Raw genomic sequence first — 25,427 nt, 5'->3', positions numbered from 1 at the left:
TTATGTCAAAAACTGAGAAACTACAAAAATGGCCACACCCATGACTTATACGGAAGTTGAATGTGAACTCTTAAAGGGGAAGTAAGCTGTGTGTGCGTGCGTGCGTGTGTGTGAGACAGAAGAGATGAAAAATGTGACTGTTTTCAATTCCACTATGAATCATCATCATCAGTCATCACACATTCAGCTCTGTCAGTCAGTGAAACCAGACAGAAGTGCCAGTTTGTGCCACAGTCAGTTGAAAATGAGCTGAACACTGAAATGGCTGATCTGTAGAGCACTGAGAACTAAACTGAGAGACGTGACCACATATACCAGGCTGATACGGAAACACACCAACATGAAATGAAGCGTCAGATATTCCAGTCATAGTCAAAGCTGTACCTGTTAACGTTGCACTGCAGTGTTCAATGCAGAAACCTTTACATGTGCATTACAGGTCTGTTGCTCGTCCAGTAACACAAAGCTAATGACGATATTCTGTGCTGTTAGCACCAAGCTAGGGCACATTAGCATTAGCATTTCAGCCAAAGGTTAAAGCAGACATTCAGGTGATTAGTTTTAGTTGGCATGTTGAGGAATTTCCATTCAAACTTGGATATTTGAGCTTAGCTGCTGTCTCTGGATGTTATTGGAGTAGCCTGTTAGGCTGCTATCTGCTGTATGAATGTGTATGTCTTGATCTGACACCATCTGGTTCTCATGAGCTGTGATCCAAGGTTTCTAGTGAGTCGATCAGCAGCACTCAAACTCCTTCCAAACCCCCACCACCCTGATGTGAACGAGTCAGCTGAATTTGACATTTGATTTATTGAAATGAGCCAGTTCACTAAAATGAACCAAGCTTCCCTATTAATAGTTTCAGCCCTGACTGCTTTTTGAATGCAGGGCAGCCAATCAGCACCAGAATCATTTGCATAAGTCAACCTTAAAGGCATAGTAGACACAACAGCCTGTTAGGAAATGATGTAGAAGTGAATTAGGAGTGTTTGTGGTACATAAAAGTGCGCAAATGTCATAAGAGGATCTTGGGAAATAAAATAAAAACAACACATTTCTCAATGAAAAGAGCAACTTTAGGGTGTGTAATGTTTCATTTCTTCAGTCTGGTTGTGGTAGCCATAGTGAAGAAGGCTAGCTGGTTGTTGTCATCCTCACTGTAGTGATGGTCCTGAAGCATAGTGCTCACTAACTGGCCCCCAGCACTTGTAACCAGCCCCCCCTCGCTGAAATGAATCTCTTTCTAGGCGACTGAGACTCGCACACCCACAGAGCTCAGAGTTCCTTGCAGTGCTGATAAGGCCTTCGTGTTCTGACGTATGTGCTCAGCTGTGCGCTTCCCTTTTCTACAGCACGAGCTCTCGGCGCATGTGTTTCCTCTGGGTTGTTCCGCTGAACGAGTCTGAACTGCCTCACTGAAACTGTCCACCTGCAGGAGAGAAACCGCCTCGTTACGTTTTCTGTCTGTGTGTCCGGTTAAAAGACACTATTTCTCCTGTAAGAGTGAGAAATGAGGCTTCAGAGCCCCGTCGTGCTGAGCTTCTCACTAAAGGGACGTAACCAGGTGGTATATTTCAGGCTAAACTGGCCGCCTCTAATCAAGGTCACACCTTCTAACATCAGTTTTCTAGGTGGTTGCCAGGGCCGCACTGATAGCAACATTTTGTATGGCCTGAAAATGGTGTTAACTGATAACATCCACAGGTTTTGTTTTATTTTTGTGTGATAGATTTTAGTTTCATGCTCCAGTAGATTGTTGAACAGTGCTTTACTGACTGATATGTTTATGGATGTGATTGTGGAGCATTTTTATTTGTATATTCGGTAAATTTTTGGCATTTTTGACTCTGTAAACAAATAAAAAAACAACAAAACTGGAAACCTCTACAATTAACTGTCTTTGTTACTGTGCCTTTAAGACTGAAATATGTAAATGAGCTATGTTCTGATTTGCTCTGCCTCATTCCAAAGGCAGCCTGAGCTGAAACATTCCTTATAACTTCAGTGTGAGTGGGCGGGGCTTAACTGCTGTAGGTTGAGTAGGCGCATACATGTAAATAGGTGTGTTTGTGTGACATCACAAAAACTGTGAATTCAAAATGGTCTGTTTTCCAGCTTATTTCCCATGTTTGGTCTGTATAAACTGGGTATGTTTTGAAGCTTGGGCAATGTTTACATATTACGTCACACCTTTAAATATCACAACAGTGAAGATTTGCATGATATGGGCCCTTTAATACAGCTTCTAACTGTACAGCTGTGTAAAATACCTGCCTTCTTAAAAATTAGTAGAAATAGCAATAAAAAAATAATGCAGTAAATTTGAATTTGCATGTCTGAGCTTGGAAAACACTTCCCGCCTCTAATGCGAGGCATTGGCCGCTGTGGGCTATTTTCATGGACTGACCCGACTGTGTTTGCATCTCCTGGGCAGCGGCTTGTCCGGCCTGTGGTATGCCTCTGTTTCTCCCACACTGTGGGACTGTATACACGCCTCTGCAAAACAGGCAGAGCAGGTGGGCGGAGCCATGGCGCTTTTTTTCCTTCCAGCGTGTCATGGCTGTTTACTGTCTCACAGGCCCCGCCCACCGTCCAATCAGGAGTACAGGCTGGCTAAGGCCCGCCCCCCTGTGTTGAATGCTGACTGAGCAACCAGCTGGAGAGAGAGCGAGCGAGCGAGAGAGAGAGAGAGGGTGAGAGCAAAAGGAGTGAACCGAACTCATTGTGTCCAAGTTATTTGGAGAGAGAGAGTGAAGAGAGAGGGGGAGAGAAAGAGAGAGAGGAAAAGAAAGAAGGGTGACAGAGTTTAGGCCGAACGTGTGCGAGTGCCAAAGGGAGCCTGAGAGAGTTTTTGTGTGAGTTATTGAGAGAGAGAGAGGGAGGGATGAGAGGCAAAGCTGGGCATACCAGAATAGCAGTGTGAGAGACAGAGAGAGAGAGAGAGAGACACTGGGTGTGTGAGTGAGTGAGAGAGAGAGTGCATAAACAGTGTGATCTGTCAGGCTTTTCGGTGAGAAGCTTTTTCAACTCAGTCTTGTGGTTTTTCTCCTTTTTTTTCTCTCTCTCTCTCTCTCCCCTCTCTCTCTCTCTCTCTCTCTCTCTCTCTCCCTCTCTCTCTCTCTCTCTCTCTCTCTCTCTCTCTCTCTCTCTCTCTCCCCTGCAGGCTTTAGGCCTTTGCTTCCACACAGAGAGCTTTCGGCTGCTTTTCCCACTCCAGAGCCGCCGGGATCCGGATAGAGAGTGAGCAAGGAGAGAGGGAGAGGAAGAGGAGGACAGAAAGAAGAGAAAGAGGGGAGGAGGAGAGGAGTGCTACAGAGAGGTGAGTGAGTTACTGGTAGAACTTCCTGTCGTGTATATATGCTGTGCAGTAAAGCATTGAGCTCCTATGTTACTGTAGTGGTTTTATGTATATGTGCTGTTATACATGTTTATAGCTATTGAATTGTTGTCATGGTGATTAGACTCTTTGTACTGATTTCTTAGTTATCTAGTACTTCTTATGAGGATCTAAACTGTTCCACCTCTGTGTCCTGTGTGTGTGTTGTGTAGTACAGGAGTGAAGTCGTACACTGTTATAGCTGTTATATGTATGCTGTTATACACTGTATGTCTGTACTTATCTAGTTTACTGTTGTACTCTGTTATCTCATTGGTACACTCTTAAAAAGATGGTTCTAAAGTAAAGGGAATGGTTCTGTTCAGAACCATAAGTTCTATATAGACCCATTTCGTCTTAACTGGTTCTTTGCTGGTGAAATCGTTCTTCAGATTGATGGTAAATTTGTTGTATATGGTTCTGTATAGAACCTCTGCTGTTGTTATGATGTCAACCCTTTTTGGTGCTTTATAGAACCACAACACATTCTCCATCAAGAACCATTTCACCACCCTGAGAGCCATTTAAGCATGCAAATGGTTCCATGAGTGTTCATGGTTCTATACAGAACCATTGTCTTTACTAAAGAACCCTTGCAGAACTGTCTTTTTTAAGAGTGTATATAGTTATTATGATACATTTTTATACTGCTTCTTTATACTCTGTGTGTTGCTCTGTCTTAATAGTTGTCTCACAGTTGTTATGGAAGGTTATGTAATGAAAGTTTTCCTATATAACTCTCTCTGTAATTCACTTAGCTTTGTTGGCCCGGCTGTGTGTTTAGAGAGTTTTACACGCAGTCAGAAATCCTCCTTCGGATTTGGTGCATTAGTTGTACTTGGTAAATGATGCGTCTGAGCAGCGTTATCTGCAGGAGTAACGTTGTTGAGCGATCTCCACGCTGATCTGATGCAAACAGATACGGCTTTACAGCGTGTTTAGCTTTAATGCTGATTCTAGATCTACACGTCCACACACATTTTAGTGTGTGGTGAGTGAGCTCAGAGCGCTCAGAGGCTAGCCAGTTAGCAGAATTTGTCTGGCCCACTCCTGGACCACATTCTTGGGTTTGTTCTGACCCAGTATACAGTCCCCGGCCCAAACCTGGCCCAACTACCTTGTTGGTCCACAAGGTTCACGCCAGAATTGGCCCACAAATGTAGAGACAAGGCAAAACTGTACGTCCTGTTCTGATCCACATGCTCAACATCTGCCCAGTCAACTGTCTGCTATCTGGATAACTTCAGTTCAGAACCAACAAACTGAACTGAATTGTTCTAATTTATATTTCTAAAAGAAAAGAATGTCTTTTACCCCAAATGTAGTCCATCAGTTGAGACACGTTTGGTGTCTGAAGTTTACTTCTTTAGTTTTAGCACTGGGGCTACAAGGCTAATGTAGCTAACAGGTAATGGAAGCTTATAGCCCACTGATTAGCATAAGGCCTAAAGTCATCACACTCGTCTCAGTGTGTGTGGAGGTGTTCAGTGTCTCTAATAGGCTTGATTGTGGTTTCTGTGGTTTTTATCTATAAACATGGGCTAAAGTATGTTAGCATAGCTAAAAACAGTGGCATCTGAAGACCATCTGTGTTGTCAGTGGTTGTCGATTGGCTGAGAAGGCTGATGACATCACAGTGTCTCTGGCGCTGTAGATAAAGCGCCCCGGCCCCGCGCTCAGATAAGCACACACACCGGGACATGCTCTTTCCTGCTCTTTAGCTGTGTGTGTGTGTATTGTTTGTGGTGACGTAATGACTTCCACTGAGAGCCGACTGTGTTCGCCGATCTCTCTTATCCTCAGAGACAGGGCTGTGCAAAAGTCAGAGACCCCCCCCTTCATTCACTTGACTCACAGTCTAAAACGTCTAAAACGCCTCCAAAAGAGTCTCAAAAAAGTTCAGTCTCAGAAGCTGGTTGATCATTTTCTGAAGTAATCAAACACATTAAGTGATGTTGAGGTCTGGGCTGTTTGTGTAAAATATCTTATATGTATCATAAGCTAAATGCTAAAGAGCTAAATGTAATTTTTTATAGTTTAGGAACAGAATATAGCGTCATTTTATAAAATATATTTGTAAGAACTCCATTTGAAACATACTTAACTTTTTTATTCATATATTATTTTGTCTTTTTTCTCTCAGCTGACCACAAACTGCACTTTGACCCCCCTGAGACATTTGGTCACCCCTGTACTATAGATAGTACACGTTTTCCATGCTGGTTCAACAGAGTGAAGGTCGGCCTGCGTTTCCAGAATGCTGATTGACCTCTGCTAGCAGCGATAGTAGCAGCCTTTGACCTTTCAGGAGGATTCTTGACCTCTTGGTCTTAACAGAGTGAAGGAGTGAGCGTTAGATGGTGGTGGGTCATGGACATAGTTTAGCCAACAGTCAGATTTCCGCAGTTTCCCCCATCTGACACCAATGTAGTCAGTTAGCCGAGACATGTTTGCTGTCTGAAGTTTGAGCTGCTAGGTTAGCATGAGGCTAACTACATTCCTTAATCAGTATACGCCTCAAACAGTGTGGAGTTGTTAAGTAGTCTCTTATAAACTTGCTGAAACTACATGATATGCAACTATTCATGAACAGTGACTGAAGTATGAACTTAATTCGCACTCAAAAGGGCGGCTACTGTTTTTAGATATACTAATGTACTTAGTTCATAGATAGCAGCTCTGTGTCATTTGTCATGATATGAACCAAATAGCAAGTTTGTATGATGCTAATTATGTACGTAAGCTTCCGTTTACAGGGGTTCACACTGAGTTTTTCTGAAGGTGGAAAAAGCAAGATGCGCCGTGCTGTTTGTTTTTGTTGTGTTTTTTTATAAGCTGTGTTGGGCTACGCATCTCTCTGCTGCTAAGCAGCTGCTAGCGATAGCTAACTGGCTAATATAGCCAAACTTCTTGCTCACTGATTAAAGGTAACATAACGAAACAAAACTTATTCGAAGTGTTAAGCGCTGCACTGATAGGATTCCACTAGCAAGCTATTGACTCAGTGTGTACAGGCCAAAGGTTCTTCTGTTAACTAGCAAATATGGGGCTGTGAGCATCTCTCCTGTCGAAATGAATAAAAAGGCACCTCAGATCACAAAAAGCACCCCTGCTCACTTGTTAGCCATATTAGCCTCGTAGCTCCGATGCTAAAACTAAAGATACAGACTTTAGACACCAAAACACATCTTGGCTGATAAACCACAATTGAAGTAAATCAGATTTTTCTCCAGAAAATTTCTTGTAAAAAACTAGAAAATTCCTCCAGTTTGACGTCGGATCTTCCACAGAAGTTTGATCAGACGTGTTGAACGTCTGACAGTCCAGACTGGATCTGTTTCATATGGTCACAGCCAGAGAGCTCAGTGTTACAGGGATAGCCTGTGCTGACCTTAGCGTCTGTGTGTGTATGGTCAGCTGTAACTGACCCTTCTTATATTCAAAGTTCTGTCCAGGCTCTTTCTGGCCTGTGTGGTTTGCCCATATGCAAGGCCTGCAATACGTTTGGACACTTAACCTCCTTTATTTGATTTTTTTTTTTTTCCTTTTTCCATCAAGTAAGAAAGGAAAGCCTGTAAATACTTCAGTTTATCATAAAGCAGCGCTGTGTTTTAAATAATGAGTTGAGAGTTTTCTTAAAAGCATATATTGAAACTCCTTTGGTTCAAAGATGGTTTAAAAAAACCTGAAGGGTTTGAGTGCTGATGAGTGACGTCACAACCAGGGGGTAAAATGGGCGTGGCCTTTGGTTTTATTCCCTTAAAAGTTTTTTTTTAATCAGCTGTTAGTCCAGTTTTGCATTTTTTTTTTCAAAGAAAAATGGTAAAATCTATCCAGCGTCTTTTTTTCCTCGCTTTTCTGGAATACAGTCGTGTGCAAAAGTTTGGACACTCCTAGTCAAATGATGTTTTGTTGATTTTCTAAGTGAAAACAAGTTAACACATCCTCTACACACTTTTTTTAGTTTAACATATTGGAATAAAATAAAATGTAAAATATAAAACGCGCCGTAACTTTTGCACAGGTCGCATTTTATGTTTAATTGTTTCTCCAATATGTTAAATGCAGTACATACACAGCAACTGTGCATTAAAACGTGCAGTACTGTGTTCTCTGTAGATGTGCTAACATACTTTCACTTCGAAAATCAACAACAGCACCATTTGACCAGGATGCACAAACTTTTGGATAGAACAGTGGGCTTTTTTGTATGTAACTAAATCAAGTTAACTAACAGTAGAATTATGTGGGACTATTGTGGTGTGAAATGGTTGATTGTAGAGACTCAGATGTCTTTACAGTGGTGGTGATAGGAACCAGGGGTCGCCATGTCTACAACACTAATATAGACTTTTTATTTACTATCCAGAACCACCAGTGAACCTAAATCTTAATCTGAAATAATAAGTTTCTTTGGGGACTATTTTGCCTCACAGCGCCCTGCATGTATCCCTCCACCATGAATGGATTTTAAAGCCAAAATCTTCTTAAATATACCATAAAACAGTGTCTCAGTCATCAGGCAGTGAATTCATAACCATTTCATGTAGTAACTTTCTGTGAGGGAGCTTTTAGAGGTGGACGTCTGGTTCCTATCACCACCACTGTGAACAGTTCTGACTCGGTAAGTTTCTCTAGAACAGAGCGTTTCACACCAAACCACTCTGAACGACTCTGTTTACATCTTAAACATGTAATTATGTGGAATTTTTGAAAGATCAGTGGAGTTCCCCTTCAAGGCTGTATTATAAATATGCGACTGGCTGTTCGAGACTCCTGCCTTATGGTATGGACTATATAAGACATTTCTATATCACAGTACAGGAACATGAGCTGCAGTTGGGCCTTTAGAAACGTCTGAGAGGTCCAGCTCACCGGTGATCTATAGAACCGAGCTGTGCTGAATGTGTTGAGTGTGATGATGACCAGCAGCCTGTACGGTGTGAGGTGTTCCCCCATTAGCTGTTTGTCGCAGCGTTGCCTATAAATACGCCCTGACCCTCCCCCACATATCTGCTTACACACACAACACACTGAGGGTTCTCTCCAGAGAACGCTTCTACCTGCCACCTCAAACTGTGTGTACTCACCCGTATGGAAATCTGATATATGGCAATATGGGTTTAAAATATGTGACACATATTCCCATACAACCAGCTTATTTTTATCACATATGGACATATATGTGGCATATATGCCAACTTAAATTGGCTATTTTGGGATATGGGACCTATATTTCACATATCACGGTTGTTGGAACAAAACCTCGTATCTCCAAAAATGGAGATACAAGGTTTTCTTCCGACAACAGCTATCTATATATGTGTGTATATATATGTGTATATATAAATGTGTGTGTGTGTGTGTGTGTGTTTTTATATATATATATATATATATGTATGTATGTATATGTATGTGTGTGTGTGTGTATATATGTGTGTACATATATACATATATATATATGTGTGTATATATATATATATATATATATATATATATATATATATATATATATATATATATATATGTAATATACATGCATATATAAACATACGTTTAACACATGTTTGACAATATATGATAGAAAACAATAATCATATATGGATGGCATATATTACTCATATGTGTTAGCTTCATGTTATATAATAGAAGGTTTTATGCATCTTCTTTGTTTCTTCCACATACATCCCAATGAAGTAACCATTAGAATAATAGCTAAACTCTAAATACAAGCACATTGTAAGCTGTGTAATAAGAGCATTAAACATGAAATAAATGAAAATATTGTTCCTTGACACGTTTAAATAATTTGATATTTAAAAGCAAACTGATCATATAGTAAAAATTATAACTGTACTGTGCTGTGTTTAACCATGTATCAGACATACATGTATGTATTATGCATATTTGTGTTCACCCACCTATCTGACATATGTGTGGTCCATATATTATCCACATATGTCCAAAATTTGATACTTACATATATGTACGCAACATACATGTACAGATATATAACCTATGCCTGACCCTTGATGATATATCTGTGTATACGGCCGTATATCAGATTTCCATTCTGTATTACCACTGTTTTTTTCCAATTTTTCAAAAATTCCACATAATTAAATGGTTAAAATGTAAACAGAGTCGTTCAGAGCGGTTTGGTGTGAAACGCTCTGTTCTAGAGAAACTTACAGAGTCAGAACTGTTCACAGTGGTGGTGATAGGAACCAAACGTCCACCTCTAAAAGCTCCCTCACAGAAAGTTACTACATGAAATGGTTATGAATTCACTGCCTGATGACTGAGACGCTGTTTTACGATAGTTTTGAGAAGATTTTGGCCTAAAACGTATTTTTAAAATCAGTGTGTGGCCTAAAGTGTTCTAAAGCAAAATAGTCCCCAAATAAAACTTATTATTTCAGATTTTCCACTATTTTACCATCGTCAACATTCCATATAAACTCATGTAGGTTCACTGGTGGTTTTGGATAATAAATAAAATGGGAATATTTGCATTTTAGCCATAGCTTTTGATCTGTTAGCGATAGCTTTCCTCAGGGAAAACATTAGCGCTAGCTCCAGACAGTGCTATTCCCAAACTGTCACTGAGACAGGTATGCAGCTACGCTAAAAACACACGGACCCCTCGAGAGAGGCCGTCTTTGATTAACAGGCACGTTTAAGAAGGAGTTTACACGTCACGTTTAAATCTACTTATCCACTAGTAAATAAGAGTAACCAGAATTAGCAAGACGTCATAGCTAATGCTAGCATGTGCTCTTTGCTAATGAAAGTTGGCTAAAGGCCTCAGAGCCTGATCATTATGAAAGTGCCTGTGTCTTTTAGTGACCCTCATTCTGAACCTCCTGCCCGAGTGGGATTGTGTAGTCTCTGTTATGAGCCAGCGCTGTTCCTGCTAAGCTACACAAAGACTCTGCTATGCTTCGAGTGCTCTTTCTATATATATATGCATATATATATATATATATATATATATATATATGTGTGTGTGCGTGTGTGTGTGCGTGTGTGCGTGTGCGTGTGTGTGTGTGTGTGTGTGTGTGCGTGTGTGTGTGTGTGTGTGTGTGTGTGTGGTGATGCCTTTTTTCGGCTGCTTCAGTTCACCGTGATGAGCACAAGAAGCAGGTTGAGACGGTAATGGAGCTCAGCTGACCGGCTCACAGTCACCGCCACATGCTGGACTTTCACAAGAGGAAATTACAGAATAAAACACTTCACTTCAGCTGTTCGGCCAGCTTAGTCAGAACACTCACGTCATCTGTCAGATCAGATTCAAACGCAGGTCCTTGTTTTTGTGAATCAAAGTGGCTAATGATAGCACTTTAGCCACATTAGCCACTAGCATCTGTTGCTGTTCAAATGTGCACATTTTCAACGGAATAGTGTTCAAAAATGTCAACGATGAAATACTTCATACTGAAATAGCGATATTTCTATAAATATTGCTATTAAAAAAAGACAAAAAATTGATGTAACATCTGTTTATTGCAGGCTAACTTAGCTAGCTTGCACAAGAGGTGTGATAGCTGGGGTTGATGGGGGTTTTTGGCCGATTTAGTGATTTATCTTTGCATGTCTGGTCACCAGCAAAGCTAGCGTATGTTGTGTTTTGGATGCTGGTATGCTGGTCAACCAGCATGACCACAATGAGTCACCATCATAAACCAGCTTAGACCAGATTAGACCAGCATGCTGCTCTGTGATGTTTTTACCAGCAGGGTAATGATTTATTTTTGTTTTGCTTTGGTGATTTATTTTAGGCCGATTTAGTGATCTACTTTTGCATTTTAGAGAGATTTGGTGATTTCTCTGTGCATCTTAGGGAGATTTAGTGACTTATCTTTGTGTTTTAGGTTGCTTTAGTGATTTATCTTTGCATTTGAAGTTGATTTAGTGATGTGTTTTTGTGTTTTAAGCTGATTTTGTGATCTACTTTTGCGTTTTAGGGAGATTTAGTGATTTTTCTTTGCGTTTTAGGGAGATTTAGTGACTTATCTTTGTGTTTTAGGTTGCTTTAGTGATTTATCTTTGCATTTGAAGTTGATTTAGTGATGTGTTTTTGTGTTTTAAGCTGATTTTGTGATCTACTTTTGCGTTTTAGGGAGATTTAGTGATTTTTCTTTGCGTTTTAGGGAGATTTTGTGATTTAGTGAGCTCTGATATCTGCATTATTTGAATAAACATGCCCGACCACAGTAGTAACCCAGTTTTACAGCACCCTCAGCCTCTGTGGGGCAGATGCACCCTGTGCTAATCTCTTTGCTTTGGCTGGCTCTTCTGCTTGCTGTGTCACTCGACTGGCCGATATTGTAACTGCCCTCTCTGCTCTCCTACAGGCCGCTGTCTCTGGAATGCCTTGCTCACAATGCAGCCGCTGAGCAACCAGTCATCTTCAGGAGCCCAGGAGGGCCGTTATTGGCCGCTGGCCTTGTGTGGGTGGAGCTCGAGGTTAGACGTTAGCTCTTCATTGGATCGTTCAACAAGACCTCCACTCCACTGACACTCCGCCCCTTGGTAAGTATATCGACTTTAACACTGCTTTTTAAATGGAACAGTGGAAGCCATATCGCCCCCTACACTTCCTGTAGTGTATTACAGTCTGTCAGAATGACTGTGTGGATCATATGAACATTATAGAGGCTTTTTAAATGAAACAGTAGAAGCCATATCGCCCCCTACACTTCCTGTAGTGTATTACAGTCTGTCAGAATGACTGTGTGGATCATATGAACATTATAGAGGCTTTTTAAATGAAACAGTAGAAGCCATATCGCCCCCTACACTTCCTGTAGTGTAGTACAGTCTGTGAGAGTGACTGTGTGGATCATATGAACATTATAGAGGCTTTTTAAATGAAACAGTAGAAGCCATATCGCCCCCTACACTTCCTGTAGTGTATTACAGTCTGTCAGAATGACTGTGTGGATCATATGAACATTATAGAGGCTTTTTAAATGAAACAGTAGAAGCCATATCGCCCCCTACACTTCCTGTAGTGTATTAGTAGTATGAAATACAAATTCATAGAGGTTGATTAGTGTCTCTCTCTATCTCTCTCTGTAGGCCTTTGTTCTCTGCCTGTGTGGGAATGCTGTTGGTGGACTGGTGGGACAGCGTTGGAGATGGCCAAACTCGGGGCCTAGGGTCAGGGTCAAAGGGCAGGGGTCAACACTGTGGAGTTCACAGGTGGATGTGGATGAGCCTAGATTCAGCGGAGGAAGAGCAGGCGCATGTAAGAGAATCTCCTGCAGCGTTCCTGGACTTACACTTACTCAGTTTCAGTATTTTTTTACCCTAATCACTATGCCAACAGTTACTCCCACACAACTCAGGACACTTATTTTAGAGCAGGACTGAAACGATGGCAAAGCTTTACACAGCTCATTAATGCTTCTACTGCTGGACCACAACGAGATGTGTTTATTTTCCCTTTAATGAAAACCCACAACATGCCGATCCAGGATACAGAGTGCAGCCATCCAAAGGGGAAACACAGCAGACCAGAGCTGACAGCTGTGTATGTTATAGGGTCAGTTAGAGAATGAATTCCCTTTGAATGTGTGTGTTTGAGCTTAATGTATGTTAGAACACCAGCAAAGCCGAGTCATAATTGCTCTTATGTGTAAATATGGCCAGTATATAGCATATAACAGCGTAAGAGTAGTGTTAGTGATGTGCTTTTTGAGTTGTAATGTGTTTTCTAGCTATTTTGCTGCTTTTTAGGTGTTGTGCGAGGTATTTGTGGGAAATGTAGTTTGTATCATGTAGGAAACTGTATGAACAGGCCTACATTTTCTCAATGCACAGTCAGAGAAGGCAGAAAGCAGCACGTGATTAGAGTGTTAAAGAAGTTTGTGCTATCATGTGTCTCTGTTTTTTCTGTGTGTTTAGGTGTCGTGCAAGGCATTATGGGAAACGTAGTACAGCATATAAAACACATAAAACAAAGCTGTGTTTGGGTGTTAAGCAAGGTATTATGGGAAATGTAGTACGCCTCATGTATAAGACCGTATGAATGGGTTCCTCTGAGTTTAGAATACGGGACATGGTAACGTGATTTATGTGCGCTAAATGTTTGTCTGTTAATGCGTCTTAATGTTTGACTGTTTTTTTTAGGTGTTGTGCAAGGCATTATGGGAAATGTAGTATAAAATATCAAATTTTTTTTTTATTTAACATGTCTGTCTTGCTCTTTTGTTTTCTCAGGTGCTGTGCAAGGCATTATGGGAAACGTAGTGCCTATATCCTAGAGTGAACCTCTGGGACCTGAAATCTTCCAGCCTCAGAGCCTGTATTCCATCACTGGCTCGTTTTTACTGTCGAGAACTCCACAGAACTTTCTAGAACTTTTTAAAAGAATAAATTGTTGCACAACTTATTAAATTTTTAAAACAATCAGAGTGAAAAAGGCAGCATGCGCCACATCCACGTGGAGCTGGTGCGGAAGGAGCCGGCCCAGGCCGGAGGAGACCCCGGGCTGCAGGGGGCGGGGCCAAGGCCCTTCAGCCAGGAGGAGCTGCGGCTGCAGAAGGTCTACCAGCTGTCCATCTTCTCCCAAAGGGGGGGCTTCTCAGAGGGCCGGGCATCGCTCAGGCCAGGCATGAAGCGCCCCCTGCAGGACGAGGAGGACGACAATGATGAAGAAGAAGATTTGGAGGGCGAGGTGCTGTGTGGCGCCAGTCCCGGGTCAGATGCGCACTTTTTAAGAGACTCTGAGACACCTCGGTCGCCACGGTCACCACGCTCACCACGGTCACCCCCTCTCTCTCCCACTCATACACACACTCCCCCAGTACCAGGCCGAAGACCCACCCAGCGTAACCTCGATCGTCCCGTCCCTGACGCTTTCGCCCCCCTGTCCCCAAAATCACCCCCCATGCTGGACCCCCACTCTCCCTGGGGCAGCCGCCTGTGTCACAGGTTTGTCTTTCAGTTTTAGAGTTTGTTTTATTGGGTAAGATCCTGTATTCCCTTTGAATCTGTGCAGCTTTTGGGCTTTTAAGGAATATTTTGTTGAAAAATCGTAGAGTTGCTTTTACAGTTTATATAACTCCATCTTAAATCACCACATTTCACAACATATTTGACTGACTGCCTCGGATTTGCTTAATACCTTCAGAAAATAAAGTTATTGTGCCCAACAGACAGTCTGCAAAATTTTAGGCTTATATCTCTAATAGTTTCTGAGATATCAAGGCTTATTTTTGCCTTATAATGAGCTATACTGTAGAAAAAGGTGAAAATTTAATAAGTAAAAGCTTTTGAGCTATTCATGCTACATTTATGAAATGTTCAGGGATTGTTCTTTGGTTTTACGTTTTATGGTTTGCTAAATTTCCAGATTTGTTTTTTGTGTTGCAGAAAATTTGGCCCTCTATGTCTGCCCACTGAAGCACAGCAGAACTTTCGTTTTTTCGTATTTCTTGCTTATATTAAAGTAAACTTTTGTCAACTGTGTATGTGTCTTATAGTAACAAAACTTCTGATTTTTGAGCCATTAAATATGGTAAAATATTGCTACCACAAAATATACTTTAACCAGAAACCTTTATTACTTTAAGAATTACACTTAATTGGCCAAAGAGCGCTGTGGTATTAGTAATACATATCAAAATTTGAAAGATCGGATGTTTTCAATTGGACATATAGAGGGCCAAAATTGCTCCAATGCACATTTTTCAGTGAGCTGTAAAATGACAAAATTAATTCTCTGTTTTAGCAGTTTTGGTAGTCTCATGTATTTTTTGTTTTGGCAGTTAAACACACATAAAAACGAAGAATGGTCACTGAAAACTTGAAGAATCTGCCATCAGTAGTTCAAAAGTTATGACTTACCAAATTTGCACTTTATACCCATACAGTACATTTAAAGGCAAATATTCAGGCGACACCCTCTTTTTAAAACCTCATTATCTCAAAAACTAATCAAGTTACAGGCATCAAATTTTGCTTGCTGTCTACTGGACACCAGTGCATTATTTTCTAAAAGGATTTTCAAAAATGGTCATTTTGGGGGGCTTCTGTGACAGTGTCATGAATAAAAATGGTCAGAAGTCAAATCAGGCAAAATTTAGGCTTCAGTTCTTACAGTAATAACTCCTGCTGAGTTGTGTGTTTAGCTATGTGTCTTAGTTTTGTTTGTTTTGATAGTTAAAAAAAATAATCTGTTGATATTTATTTATTTGTTTGTTTATTATAGACGTGGTCCTCCTGAGGAGGTACAGCAGGGCAACGTGGCCCACAAGCGCCCCCTTCAGGATGAGGAGGTGGAAGATGATGAAGAATGTGATGGGGAGGTCTCAAGAGATTCGGAGACGCCCCGGTCACCACGGTCACCGCCCCTCTCTCCCACACACGCACCCCCAGTACCAGGCCGAAGACTCGTCCAGCGTAATCTTGACCGCCCCGTACTGGATGCTTTTGCCCCACTCTCACCCAAATCGTCCCCCATGCTGGACCCCCAGGCCCCGCCTCACTCATTTTCACCTTGGGGCATTAGCGAGGGCAGCCCACCACCCACTGCTCCAAGGACTGAAGCGTCCACAGCAGGAGATGACCCACCTTGGTCGGTGGATGGGTCCAGAGAGGAGGGCTGCAGTAACTATAACCAGCCAGTAGAGGTACCAATGAGCACTTCCTGCACTCTAGAGCTCCAGGGACCTTCACGACCTCAGCTGACCCCGGCCGAGGCCGTCCAGTGGGGGGCAAGTCTTGAGTCTTCCCCGCCCCCTCAGGACAGGAGGTCCCACCCCTCCTCGCCTCCCTCCTGGTCTAACGGCACGAGTCCGACAGACAGAGGTACCTAAAACAGCACTCAAGTCAAAATATTGTTCAACAGTGGGAACAACAGTTGGGTAACACATTTGAAGATGGAAAAGATGATGGAGAAATACAGCATTTCTCAGTTCTGCTTTCTGTTACGTTTTCCATTTCCACACGTATTTCCCAACTATCTGCTCCATTTCCAGATCAACTTTTAACAATCATTTACTCAAACAACAAATACTCAAAGGTTACATCCATTAAAACTCTGCTGTAAGAAATAGTTCAGTGAAAAATCAAACACGTACAGTTTTCTTCTTACCTCGTATGTAGTTAATAAACCAAGACATATGTCCAAATTTTGCTTCTTTATTGTAGCACTAGAGCTATGATGCTAACATTGCTAACAAACACTAGAAATCAATAGTCACCCAGTTGATTTCTGAAAATATGCTCTAAACTTCTCTCGACCTGCTCAAACCGCATCCAGTATTTCATCAAGTCATATAGAAGTGGTTTAGGAAGCAGTATGACTTGCTGTCAACTATAACCAAAACTTGCTGCAACATGAAGCTGAACAACCTCTTTAGACAACAGGTGTTGTGCTGAAATCCAACAGAATCCCAGCAGCAATCCCAATCTGACTCCCCTTCATGCTCACATGCATCACGTCAGCATACAGACTCTAGATTATATTTGCAATTTCTATTTTTAACACGTCTTTAGTTTGAAAAACAGTTATTTATACAACCCCATTTCAAAAAAAGTTGTGACGCTGTGCAAAATGTAATTAAAAACAAAATGCAATGATGTGCAAATCATTTAAACCCTATGTTTCATTGAAAATAGTACAAAGACAACATATCAAAAGTTGAAACTGAAAAAATGGGGAGGGGTTCACCACTCTATGAAAGATTGCACAGGGAAATAGTGCATTTGTCAACGTAAAACAGCAAAGAACTTCTGCTTTTCACCATCTACGGTAAATATTAAAACATTAAAAGATTCAGAGAATCTGGAGAAATCTCTGTATGTAAGGGACGAGGCCAAAAACCAGTATTTGCTGGCCGTGATCTTTGGGCCCTCAGGCAGCACTGCATTAAAAACAGACATGATTCTGTAGTGGAAATCACGGCATGGGCTCAGAAACACTTCTGAAAAACACTGTCTATGAAAACAGTTTGTCACTGCATCCACAAATGCAAGTTAAAACTCTAAAACGCAAAAAAGAAACCAGATATAAACAGGATCCAGAAACGCTGCCGCCTTCTTTGGGCCCGAGCTTATTTAAAATGAACTGAGGTGAACTGGAAAAGTGTCCTGTGGTCCGACACATCAACATTTGAAACTGTGTCCTCCGGGCTAAAGACCACTCAGCTTGTTATCAGTGCACAGTTCAAAAGCCAGTATTCATGATGATATGGGGGGCATTAGTGCACATGGCATGGGTGATGTGCACATCTGTGAAGGCACCATTAATGCTGAATGATATATACATGTTTTGGCAACCCAGACGACGTCTTTTTCAGGGAAGGCCTTGAATATTTCAGCAAGACAACGGCAAACCACATTCTGCATGTATTACAACAGCATGGCTCGTATTAAAAGAGTCCGGGTGCTAAACTGACCTGCCTGCAGTCCAGACCTGTCACTACTGAACACAATTGGAGGGTTATGAAATGAAAAATACGACAAAGCAGACCCTGAACTGATGAGCAGCTGAAATCCTGTATCAAGCAAGAACGGGAAAACATTTCACTTTCAAAACTACAGCAGTGTCTCCTCAGTTCCCAAATGCTTACAGAGTGTTGTTAAAAGAAGAGGTGATGAAACACTGTGGTAAACAGGCCCCCGTCCCAACTTTTTTGGAACGTGTTGTTGGCATCAAATTTAAAATGGGCATATATTCTTCAAAAAGCAATAAAATTTCTCATTTTCAACATTTGGTATGTTGTCTTAGTAGTATTTTCACACCACGACACAGTTTGAGTGAGCTGTTTTCGTAATGTACTTACAGAAAATGTTTGGGTGACTGTTGACTTCTAGTATGTGTTAGCTACATCAGTCTTGTAGCTCCAGCGCTAAAACTAAATAAGCGACATTTGGACACTTGGCTGGTTGACTGTATTTGGGTTAAGTGTGTAAATTGAGTTTCCGCTGAATCATTCCTCTAATCCCATGTAAATGAGTGAATGTAACGACTTCTTTCCCCCTTTGCTGGCAGACAAAAGCCCCTCTGAGCCCCCTCGGGCTGTTCTGGGGGTGAAGAAGAAGCTGCTGTCCTCCAGTGATACAGGAGATTCGTGTTCGGAGGACGAAGGCCCGTCCACATCAAAGCGAAGCCGCCTGGCCCTGCTGACCCCCGGCCTGGGGCTCGCTGCTGGACGCAGCACCGACTCCAAGGCCGCCCCCTACTGGACACACCTGCTACCCACAGCAAGAGAGCAGGGCAAGGTCAGCATGGCCGGAAATCTCATCACAAGACATTTTCACACATCATTTACTTTTGATAACTACCAACAATTAAATTAATTTTAACAGCTTATTAAAATAGCTAGCACCAGCTAACTCTGCTAACTGACAATAGTTGTTAGTGAACAGCTGGGTAATGTTAGCAAACTCCGCTAACTGAAAATAGCTAGATAACTGTACTAACTGAAAATAGCTGAAAATACCTGCTGACTGAAAATAGATAGATAACCCTGTTAACACCAGCTATCTATATTAACTGGAAATAGGCAATGTTAGCTAACTCTGCTAACTGAAAATAGCTGTGACCTGAAAAATACGTAATGTAAGAGGACTCTGCTAACTAAAAACGGGTAGTGTTAGCTGACGCTGAGAACTGAAAAACGGGTAGTGTTAGCTGACGCTGAGAACTGAAAAACGGGTAGCGTTAGCTGACTCTGTGAACTGAAAAACGGGTAGCGTTAGCTGACTCTGAGAACTGAAAAACGGGTAGCGTTAGCTGACTCTGAGAACTGAAAAACGGGCAGTGTTAGCTGACTCTGAGAACTGAAAAACGGGTAGTGTTAGCTGACTCTGAGAACTGAAAAACGGGTAGCGTTAGCTGACTCTGAACTGAGAAAGCTAACACCAGCTAACTATTAACTGGAAACAGCTGAAAACATCTGCTAACTAAAACATGAGTAACGTGAGGCCTTCTGAAAAAAACAGCACAGACAAGCATGAATTTGGTTTAGCTGGTCTGGTGCTGGTTTAGCTGGTTAACCAGCGCTGACCAGCATGCTGGCATCAAATCACAACATATGCTGGTTTTGTTGGTTAACCAGTTAAACCAGCACCAGACCAGCTAAACCAGCTTGTCTGTGCTGTTTCTTCTAGCAGGGAGCTTTCAGTTAACTCCGATAACTGAAAACAGCTAACATTAGCTGCTAACATTAGCTGCTAACATTAGCTAAGTGTGCTAACTGAAAATATCAGCTAACTAAAAAACCCTTGGCTAACTCTGCTAAGTGAAGAGAGCTGAAAATATCAGCTAACTGAAACAGGTAATGTTAGCTAACTCTGCTAACTGAAACAGGCAATGTTAGCTAACTCTGCTAACTGAAACAGGCAATGTTAGCTAACTCTGCTAAGTGAAACAGATAATGTTAGCTAACTCTGCTAAGTGAAACAGGCAATGTTAGCTAACTCTGCTAAGTGAAACAGGCAATGTTAGCTAACTCTGCTAACTGAAACAGGTAATGTTAGCTAACTCTGCTAACTGAAACAGGTAATGTTGGCTATAAAAATATTACATTTTCACATTTATCGTTCCTTTTTTATCATCCATTCACACATTTACTCACATACAAAGTCAGAAGAGCTTTTTTCTAAGAAAACAACAAGAGAAGGATGGAGGCAGGAGGAGAAGGTGAAATGAGAGGAGATAGAAAGAAAGAAAGAAGGAAAGAAGAGAGAATGAAGGACGAGCAATAGGGAGGAGAGAGAGAGAGAGAGAGACTGTAGAAAGGGAGAGAGTTTGGTTGAGAAAGAGGATGAGCGAGAGAGAGAGAGAAAAGAGAGAGCAATAGAGAGAGGAAAAGGGAAGGGGAGAGAGAGAATAGAGAGGGGGTAAAGAAAAAGAGAGAGAGAGAGAGAGAGAACACCTAGCGTGTGTTCTTTGTACTGGGCCTGTTATTGTAGGATCCAGAATGCGGTCCATTCAGAGAGCTTTTGTTCAGCAGGTGAGCGTTTCCTCACCTGACTGACCGCTCGCTCGCGTCCACACAGGCTGTTCTGGCCACGTTCAGTTCCAGAAGGACTTCAGAGCTGGAAGGCTGTTCTCCACAGAGAGAGAGACAGATAGAAGGACAGAGGCGAGAGAGGAGGTAGACAGAGATGTCCGGTGAGGACTGTGCGTTAGCGTCCGGGCCTGTGGGTGGGTGTAGCTGACGGACAGTTGATGACGGTCGCCATGGTGAGGCCTATAGCATGGCCCATGTCTGTGAGGTAGCCACGCTGACCGCGGGCTTTGTAAGTACCACCGCACCACGGGTCATCAGCAGCGGCCGAACGAGGAGCGCTTCACTTTATATTAATGACCGAAGATATTACAGAGAAAAAGCATGAAAGGGGAACTCCACCAACTTATCAACATTTTTAAAATTTCCGCATAATTCAGCGTTTGAGATGTAAACAAAGTGATTCAGAGTGGTTTGGTGTGAAATGGTTCAGATGTCTTTACAGTGGTGGTGATAGGAACCAGGCGTTGCCATGACTACAACACAAATATAGACAAGTGGACCTACACAAGTCTTCTGAGTTTTACATGATACTAAAATAGTGATAAATCTGAAAAATTCAGTTTTCTTTGGGGACTATTTTGCCTCACAACATCCTACATATATCCCTCCACCATGAATAGATTAAAAAAAACATGTTTTGGTCCAAAATCTGTTCAAAACTATTATGAAACAGTGTCATCAGGCAGTGAATTCATAACCATTTCATGTAGTAACTTTCTGTGAGGGAGCTTTTAGAGGTGGACGTCTGGTTCCTATCACCACCACTGTGAACAGTTCTGACTCGGTAAGTTTCTCTAGAACCACATCAAACCACTCTGAATGACTCTGCTTACATCTAATTTAATTATGTGGAAATTTTGAAAGATCAGTGGAATTCCCCTTTAATGTGTTGTACCCTCTCTCTCCTATCTAGAGCCCCTCAGAGTGCTCCCGCTCGTCCAGGAGACTGAAGGCCGGTTCTCGTCTCAAATCGTGAGTATACGTTACGCTCTACAGGTTTTTAGTCTGATGTTTTCTTCTGGGGTCAGCTGGGTAAACCTGAACTGTTCCTTTAACACGCTGTGTCCGTGTGTTTAGTCGTCAGCTGCGCAGCGGCCGTCGGACGGACACCAGCCGCTCCTGCTCCGGCTCCTCCCTGGCCTCCATCAGCAGAGCTCTGCTGGGAAACTTTGAGGTACAGAGCGCCAACCCCAGAACCCCCACCTCACTTTCACACTGAAACATTTACTTTATAGAGCTTTTGTGCTTTGATGTCACAAACAGTTTCTGCATAATTCAGTGTTTGAAATGTAGAAAAGCATGACTGTGAAAGGGGAACTCCACCAATTTATCAACATTTTTAAAATTTACTCATGATTCAGTGTTTGAGATGAAGTCATTCAGAGTGGTTTGGTGTGAAATGGTTCAGATGTCTTTACAGTGGTGGTGATAGGAACCAGGGGTCACCATGACTACAACACAAATACAGACATTTTATTTATTATCCAAAACCACCAGTGAACCTACACGAGTCTTCTGAGTTTATATGGAATGTTGATGGTGGAAAATAGTGGAAAATCTGAAATAATCAATTTTCTTCGGGGACTATTTTGCCTCACAACACTCTGCATGTATCCCTCCACCATGAATAGGTTAAAAAAAAAACAAGTTTTTGTCCAAAATCTTCTCAAAACTACCGTAAAACAATGTCTCAGACATCAGGCAGTATTTTCTTTGGGGACTGTTTTGCCTCACAACGTCCTACATGTATCCCTCCACCATGAACGGAGTAAATTAAATGGATTAAAAATATTTTAGGCCAAAACACTGTGAACAGTTCTGACTCGGTAAGTTTCTCTAGAACAGAGCGTTTCACACCAAACCACTCTGAATGACTCTGCTTACATCTTAAACATTTAATTATGCGGAATTTTGAAAAATTCCCCTTTAGGGGAACCTTTAACATTGCTGTAAAATGAACACAAGACTTTTAAACTTACATGTGTGTGTGTGTGTGTGTGTGTGTGTGTGTGTGTGTGTGTGTGTGTGTGCAGGAGTCGATCCTGAAGGGCCGTTTCTCTCCCTCGGGCAGGATCGAGGGCTTCACAGCTGAAATCGGAGCCAGCGGCTCGTACTGCCCTCAACACGCCACTTTACCTGTGCAGGTGACCTACTACGACACGTCGGAGCACAGCGCCCCCTCGCCTTTCCTGGTAAATATCACACGCGTGTGGATCTTTGTGCGTTTAGAGGAACGGTTTGTGAAAAGCTGATTGATAGATCGGTGTGTCCTGCACTGCTGGCTCTAGTCGGTCAGTGCTGTGGGTAAGAGTGATGAACAACATGTGAAGAGGGCACACAGGGCTCCCCCAGTGGCACAACAGTGTAACCTCTGGCACTATCATCAGGAGATGGCTAGTCCAGTGATGCCACAGCCATCCGTGATTAAGAGGTCGTGGGTAGGGTGGTCCTCCTTCTCCCCCCAATCACTTAGTGCTTTGCCAGCCAGCACAAGTGTCTGTTAAGTGACGTAACAGAATTAGCAGTTAGCGTATTGAGCTCCAGTGACGTTATGTTATTGGCAGTTTGAAAAGATGGGGCGGAGCTTCAAGTGTCTGGTGCTAGTCTTCCCAGTTTGGTAGCATTGTGTGATAGATGGAGAGTTACCTAAAAGGGGGGACAAAGTAAAAATAAATTAATTAATTAAAATTAAGACAGTACATGGACCGCAGCCTCCATGTGGAGGGCAGTACATGGAGGGTAGTGACATTTTGAAAACTATTGCTATTTGAAATGTCTGAATTCTTTTAAAAAATAGTGTTTTAAACTCAACGGTAATCAGTAGGATAGGATACTTCAAGGATATTTTAGATGTGAAGCATCTCGTGGACCTGGCTTTTCACTCACTCACTCACTCACTCACTCTTAGCAGGCTGAGGTTTCTCCTGATGAGGGCGCAGTTATCACACAAGTAGCTTTATCAGATGGTCGTCAGTGACCTGTTTAAACCTTACCCTTATAATTAGCCTTTAGCCACAGGTAAAACAAAGATTATTATGAATGCTTATACATAACGCTAATTACTCACACCATTATGGGATTTTCCATGTTATAATAGCACCAAGCTAACTGCTGCCACTTCTAGCAGGAGAGCATTATTTCCTTTCACGCAGGTGCAGTAGTTAGCTTGGTGCTAACATAACATGGAAAATCCCATAATGGTGTGAGTAATTAGTGTTATGTATTAGCATTTATAATAATCTTTGTTTTACCTGTGGCTAAAGGCTGATTATAGAGGTATGGTTTACACATTAAACAGAGAAATGAAATGTTCACTGTTAATCTGATTTTGTGCTGAACCTTGTTGATTAAAAAGTTTCCAGAGCTGCATATAGAGGTCGTGTTGGTTGGTGTTCAGCTCTGAGTGAGATACTGAATGGTGTGTGTGTGTGTGTGTGTGTGTGTGTGTGTGTGTATCAGGGTGTGATCTCTCTGGAGCCGCTGGGAAAGAAAGGCTACAGCGTACCCAAAGCAGGGACCATTCAAGTGGTGAGTCACCCTGTTCTTCTCTCTCTCTCTCTCTCTCTCTCTCTCTCTCTCTCTCACTATGCCTTGTTCTCTAAGTCTTCCTTTATCCTCTCTCTCTCTCTCTCTCTCTCTCTCTCTCTCTCTCTCTCTCTAAAGTAGCTATTTATGCACTGCCTAAATGAAAAATGATAGAAATGCATTTCTCTCCATCATACATACTTAAAAATGAAGCCTGTGAAAATTGGCTGAAGCTGTGGGAAACACGGCTGACTTACGTGCCCGATCAGTTTACCAAAGATTCAGTGGCCACGTTTGCATGTTTTTTTTCTTCACCTTTAAAGCCCAAGGCCCGCGGGCCAAGTCACGCCCGTGCCACAAAATTATTTACATTTTCTATTATTATCAGCCCATTTCATCATGAACTGCACTACAGTTCCCAGCATGCACTGCAACGTAATGTGTGCTCCCTTTGCTTCCCCATCAATGATCTATGGCACTGCACCCAAAAAACAAACAGGTGCCAGGTGTCCAGTTCAAGCGAACGGGCAGTTCTAAAAACCTACTGTACACTGGAGACATTTTAAGAGGTTTAACAGTATCTGCAGTTAATGTAGTCTTATTGTTTTAAATAAAATATTTTTTATTTTAAATTATTTTAAATTTAAAAATTATTCAGTCAAGTATTCAGTGCTTGTTATTTGCAGTTTTGGCGTATTTTGAATAAACAATGGCCATTTGGGTCGTGGCAAAACAAGTTTGACTCTGTTGTAAAAGGACAGGCTAGAAAACTGATGACCAGTCTTGAAGGTGGGAGGAGCTTTAGCAAACCCACAACTGCTACAGGAAGTGTGGGAGGGCGTGTACACGTGTGCACACTTGCTTTGCCTTTTTGCATGTTTGAAGTGTGTTTTGCTATTTTTAATATGATGAATGGGCCTCCTAACAACAACCTGAAGAGCTGGTAGACCCCAAAACTGCCCCCATCAGATAAACAGCACTTAAAGCTTTCATCTCTGAGAGAGAGGAGAAAATCAAGCTGCTACAGATCTGAAAACATCCACAGGTGTTTCTGTCCATCCTTCCACTGTGAGAAGACGACTCAGCGCTGTTGTCTCTGTTTTGTTTACAGACCTTATTCAACCCCAATAAAACTGTGGTGAAGATGTTCCTGGTGACCTATAACTTCGGGGACATGCCTGTCAATCACATGACCTTCCTGCGCCATCGCATCTTCCTGGTGCCTGTGGAGGAAGGGGAGGGGTCGGGGGAGGGGCCACAGAGCTCCGCCTCCGACAGGAAGAAGATTCTTTGCTACCTGATACACCTGAGGTCGGCTTTCTTTTCCTCTGAGCTGTATTTGCTGTAACCCTGATAGATGTATTTAAAGGGGAAGTGCACTAAATATATACTGAATATAGTCTTACTGAGCAGATAAAATGAGCTTTGCTATGCTATTTAAGTGTAATAACATAATTACACAATTAATCACACAGCTATGTAATTAATTAGTG

General features: G+C 42.0%; 1 protein-coding gene across 4 annotated transcripts in view; it reads left to right on the top strand.

The window, feature by feature from the left end:
• Window positions 1-25,427, top strand: part of LOC118827207 (protein FAM214B) — a 38,660-nt gene that overhangs the window by 12,650 nt on the left and 583 nt on the right. The window contains exons 2-13 of one of the 4 annotated variants that reach the window (XM_036598484.1): window positions 2,579-2,693; window positions 3,164-3,319; window positions 11,734-11,911; window positions 12,461-12,629; window positions 13,604-14,317; window positions 15,597-16,195; window positions 18,384-18,613; window positions 21,323-21,381; window positions 21,487-21,583; window positions 22,443-22,601; window positions 23,869-23,937; window positions 25,046-25,245. In XM_036598484.1, the coding sequence (XP_036454377.1) occupies window positions 13,812-14,317; window positions 15,597-16,195; window positions 18,384-18,613; window positions 21,323-21,381; window positions 21,487-21,583; window positions 22,443-22,601; window positions 23,869-23,937; window positions 25,046-25,245 (1,919 nt within the window). In that variant the 5' untranslated portion in view covers window positions 2,579-2,693; window positions 3,164-3,319; window positions 11,734-11,911; window positions 12,461-12,629; window positions 13,604-13,811. The other 3 variants (XM_036598482.1, XM_036598485.1, XM_036598483.1) reach the window with 3 other exon arrangements.

This window comes from Colossoma macropomum, unplaced genomic scaffold (genome assembly GCF_904425465.1).
Source record: "Colossoma macropomum unplaced genomic scaffold, Colossoma_macropomum, whole genome shotgun sequence".
NCBI classification, from domain to species: Eukaryota; Metazoa; Chordata; class Actinopteri; order Characiformes; family Serrasalmidae; genus Colossoma; species Colossoma macropomum.
This window is presented reverse-complemented; position numbering and strand designations above follow the sequence as displayed.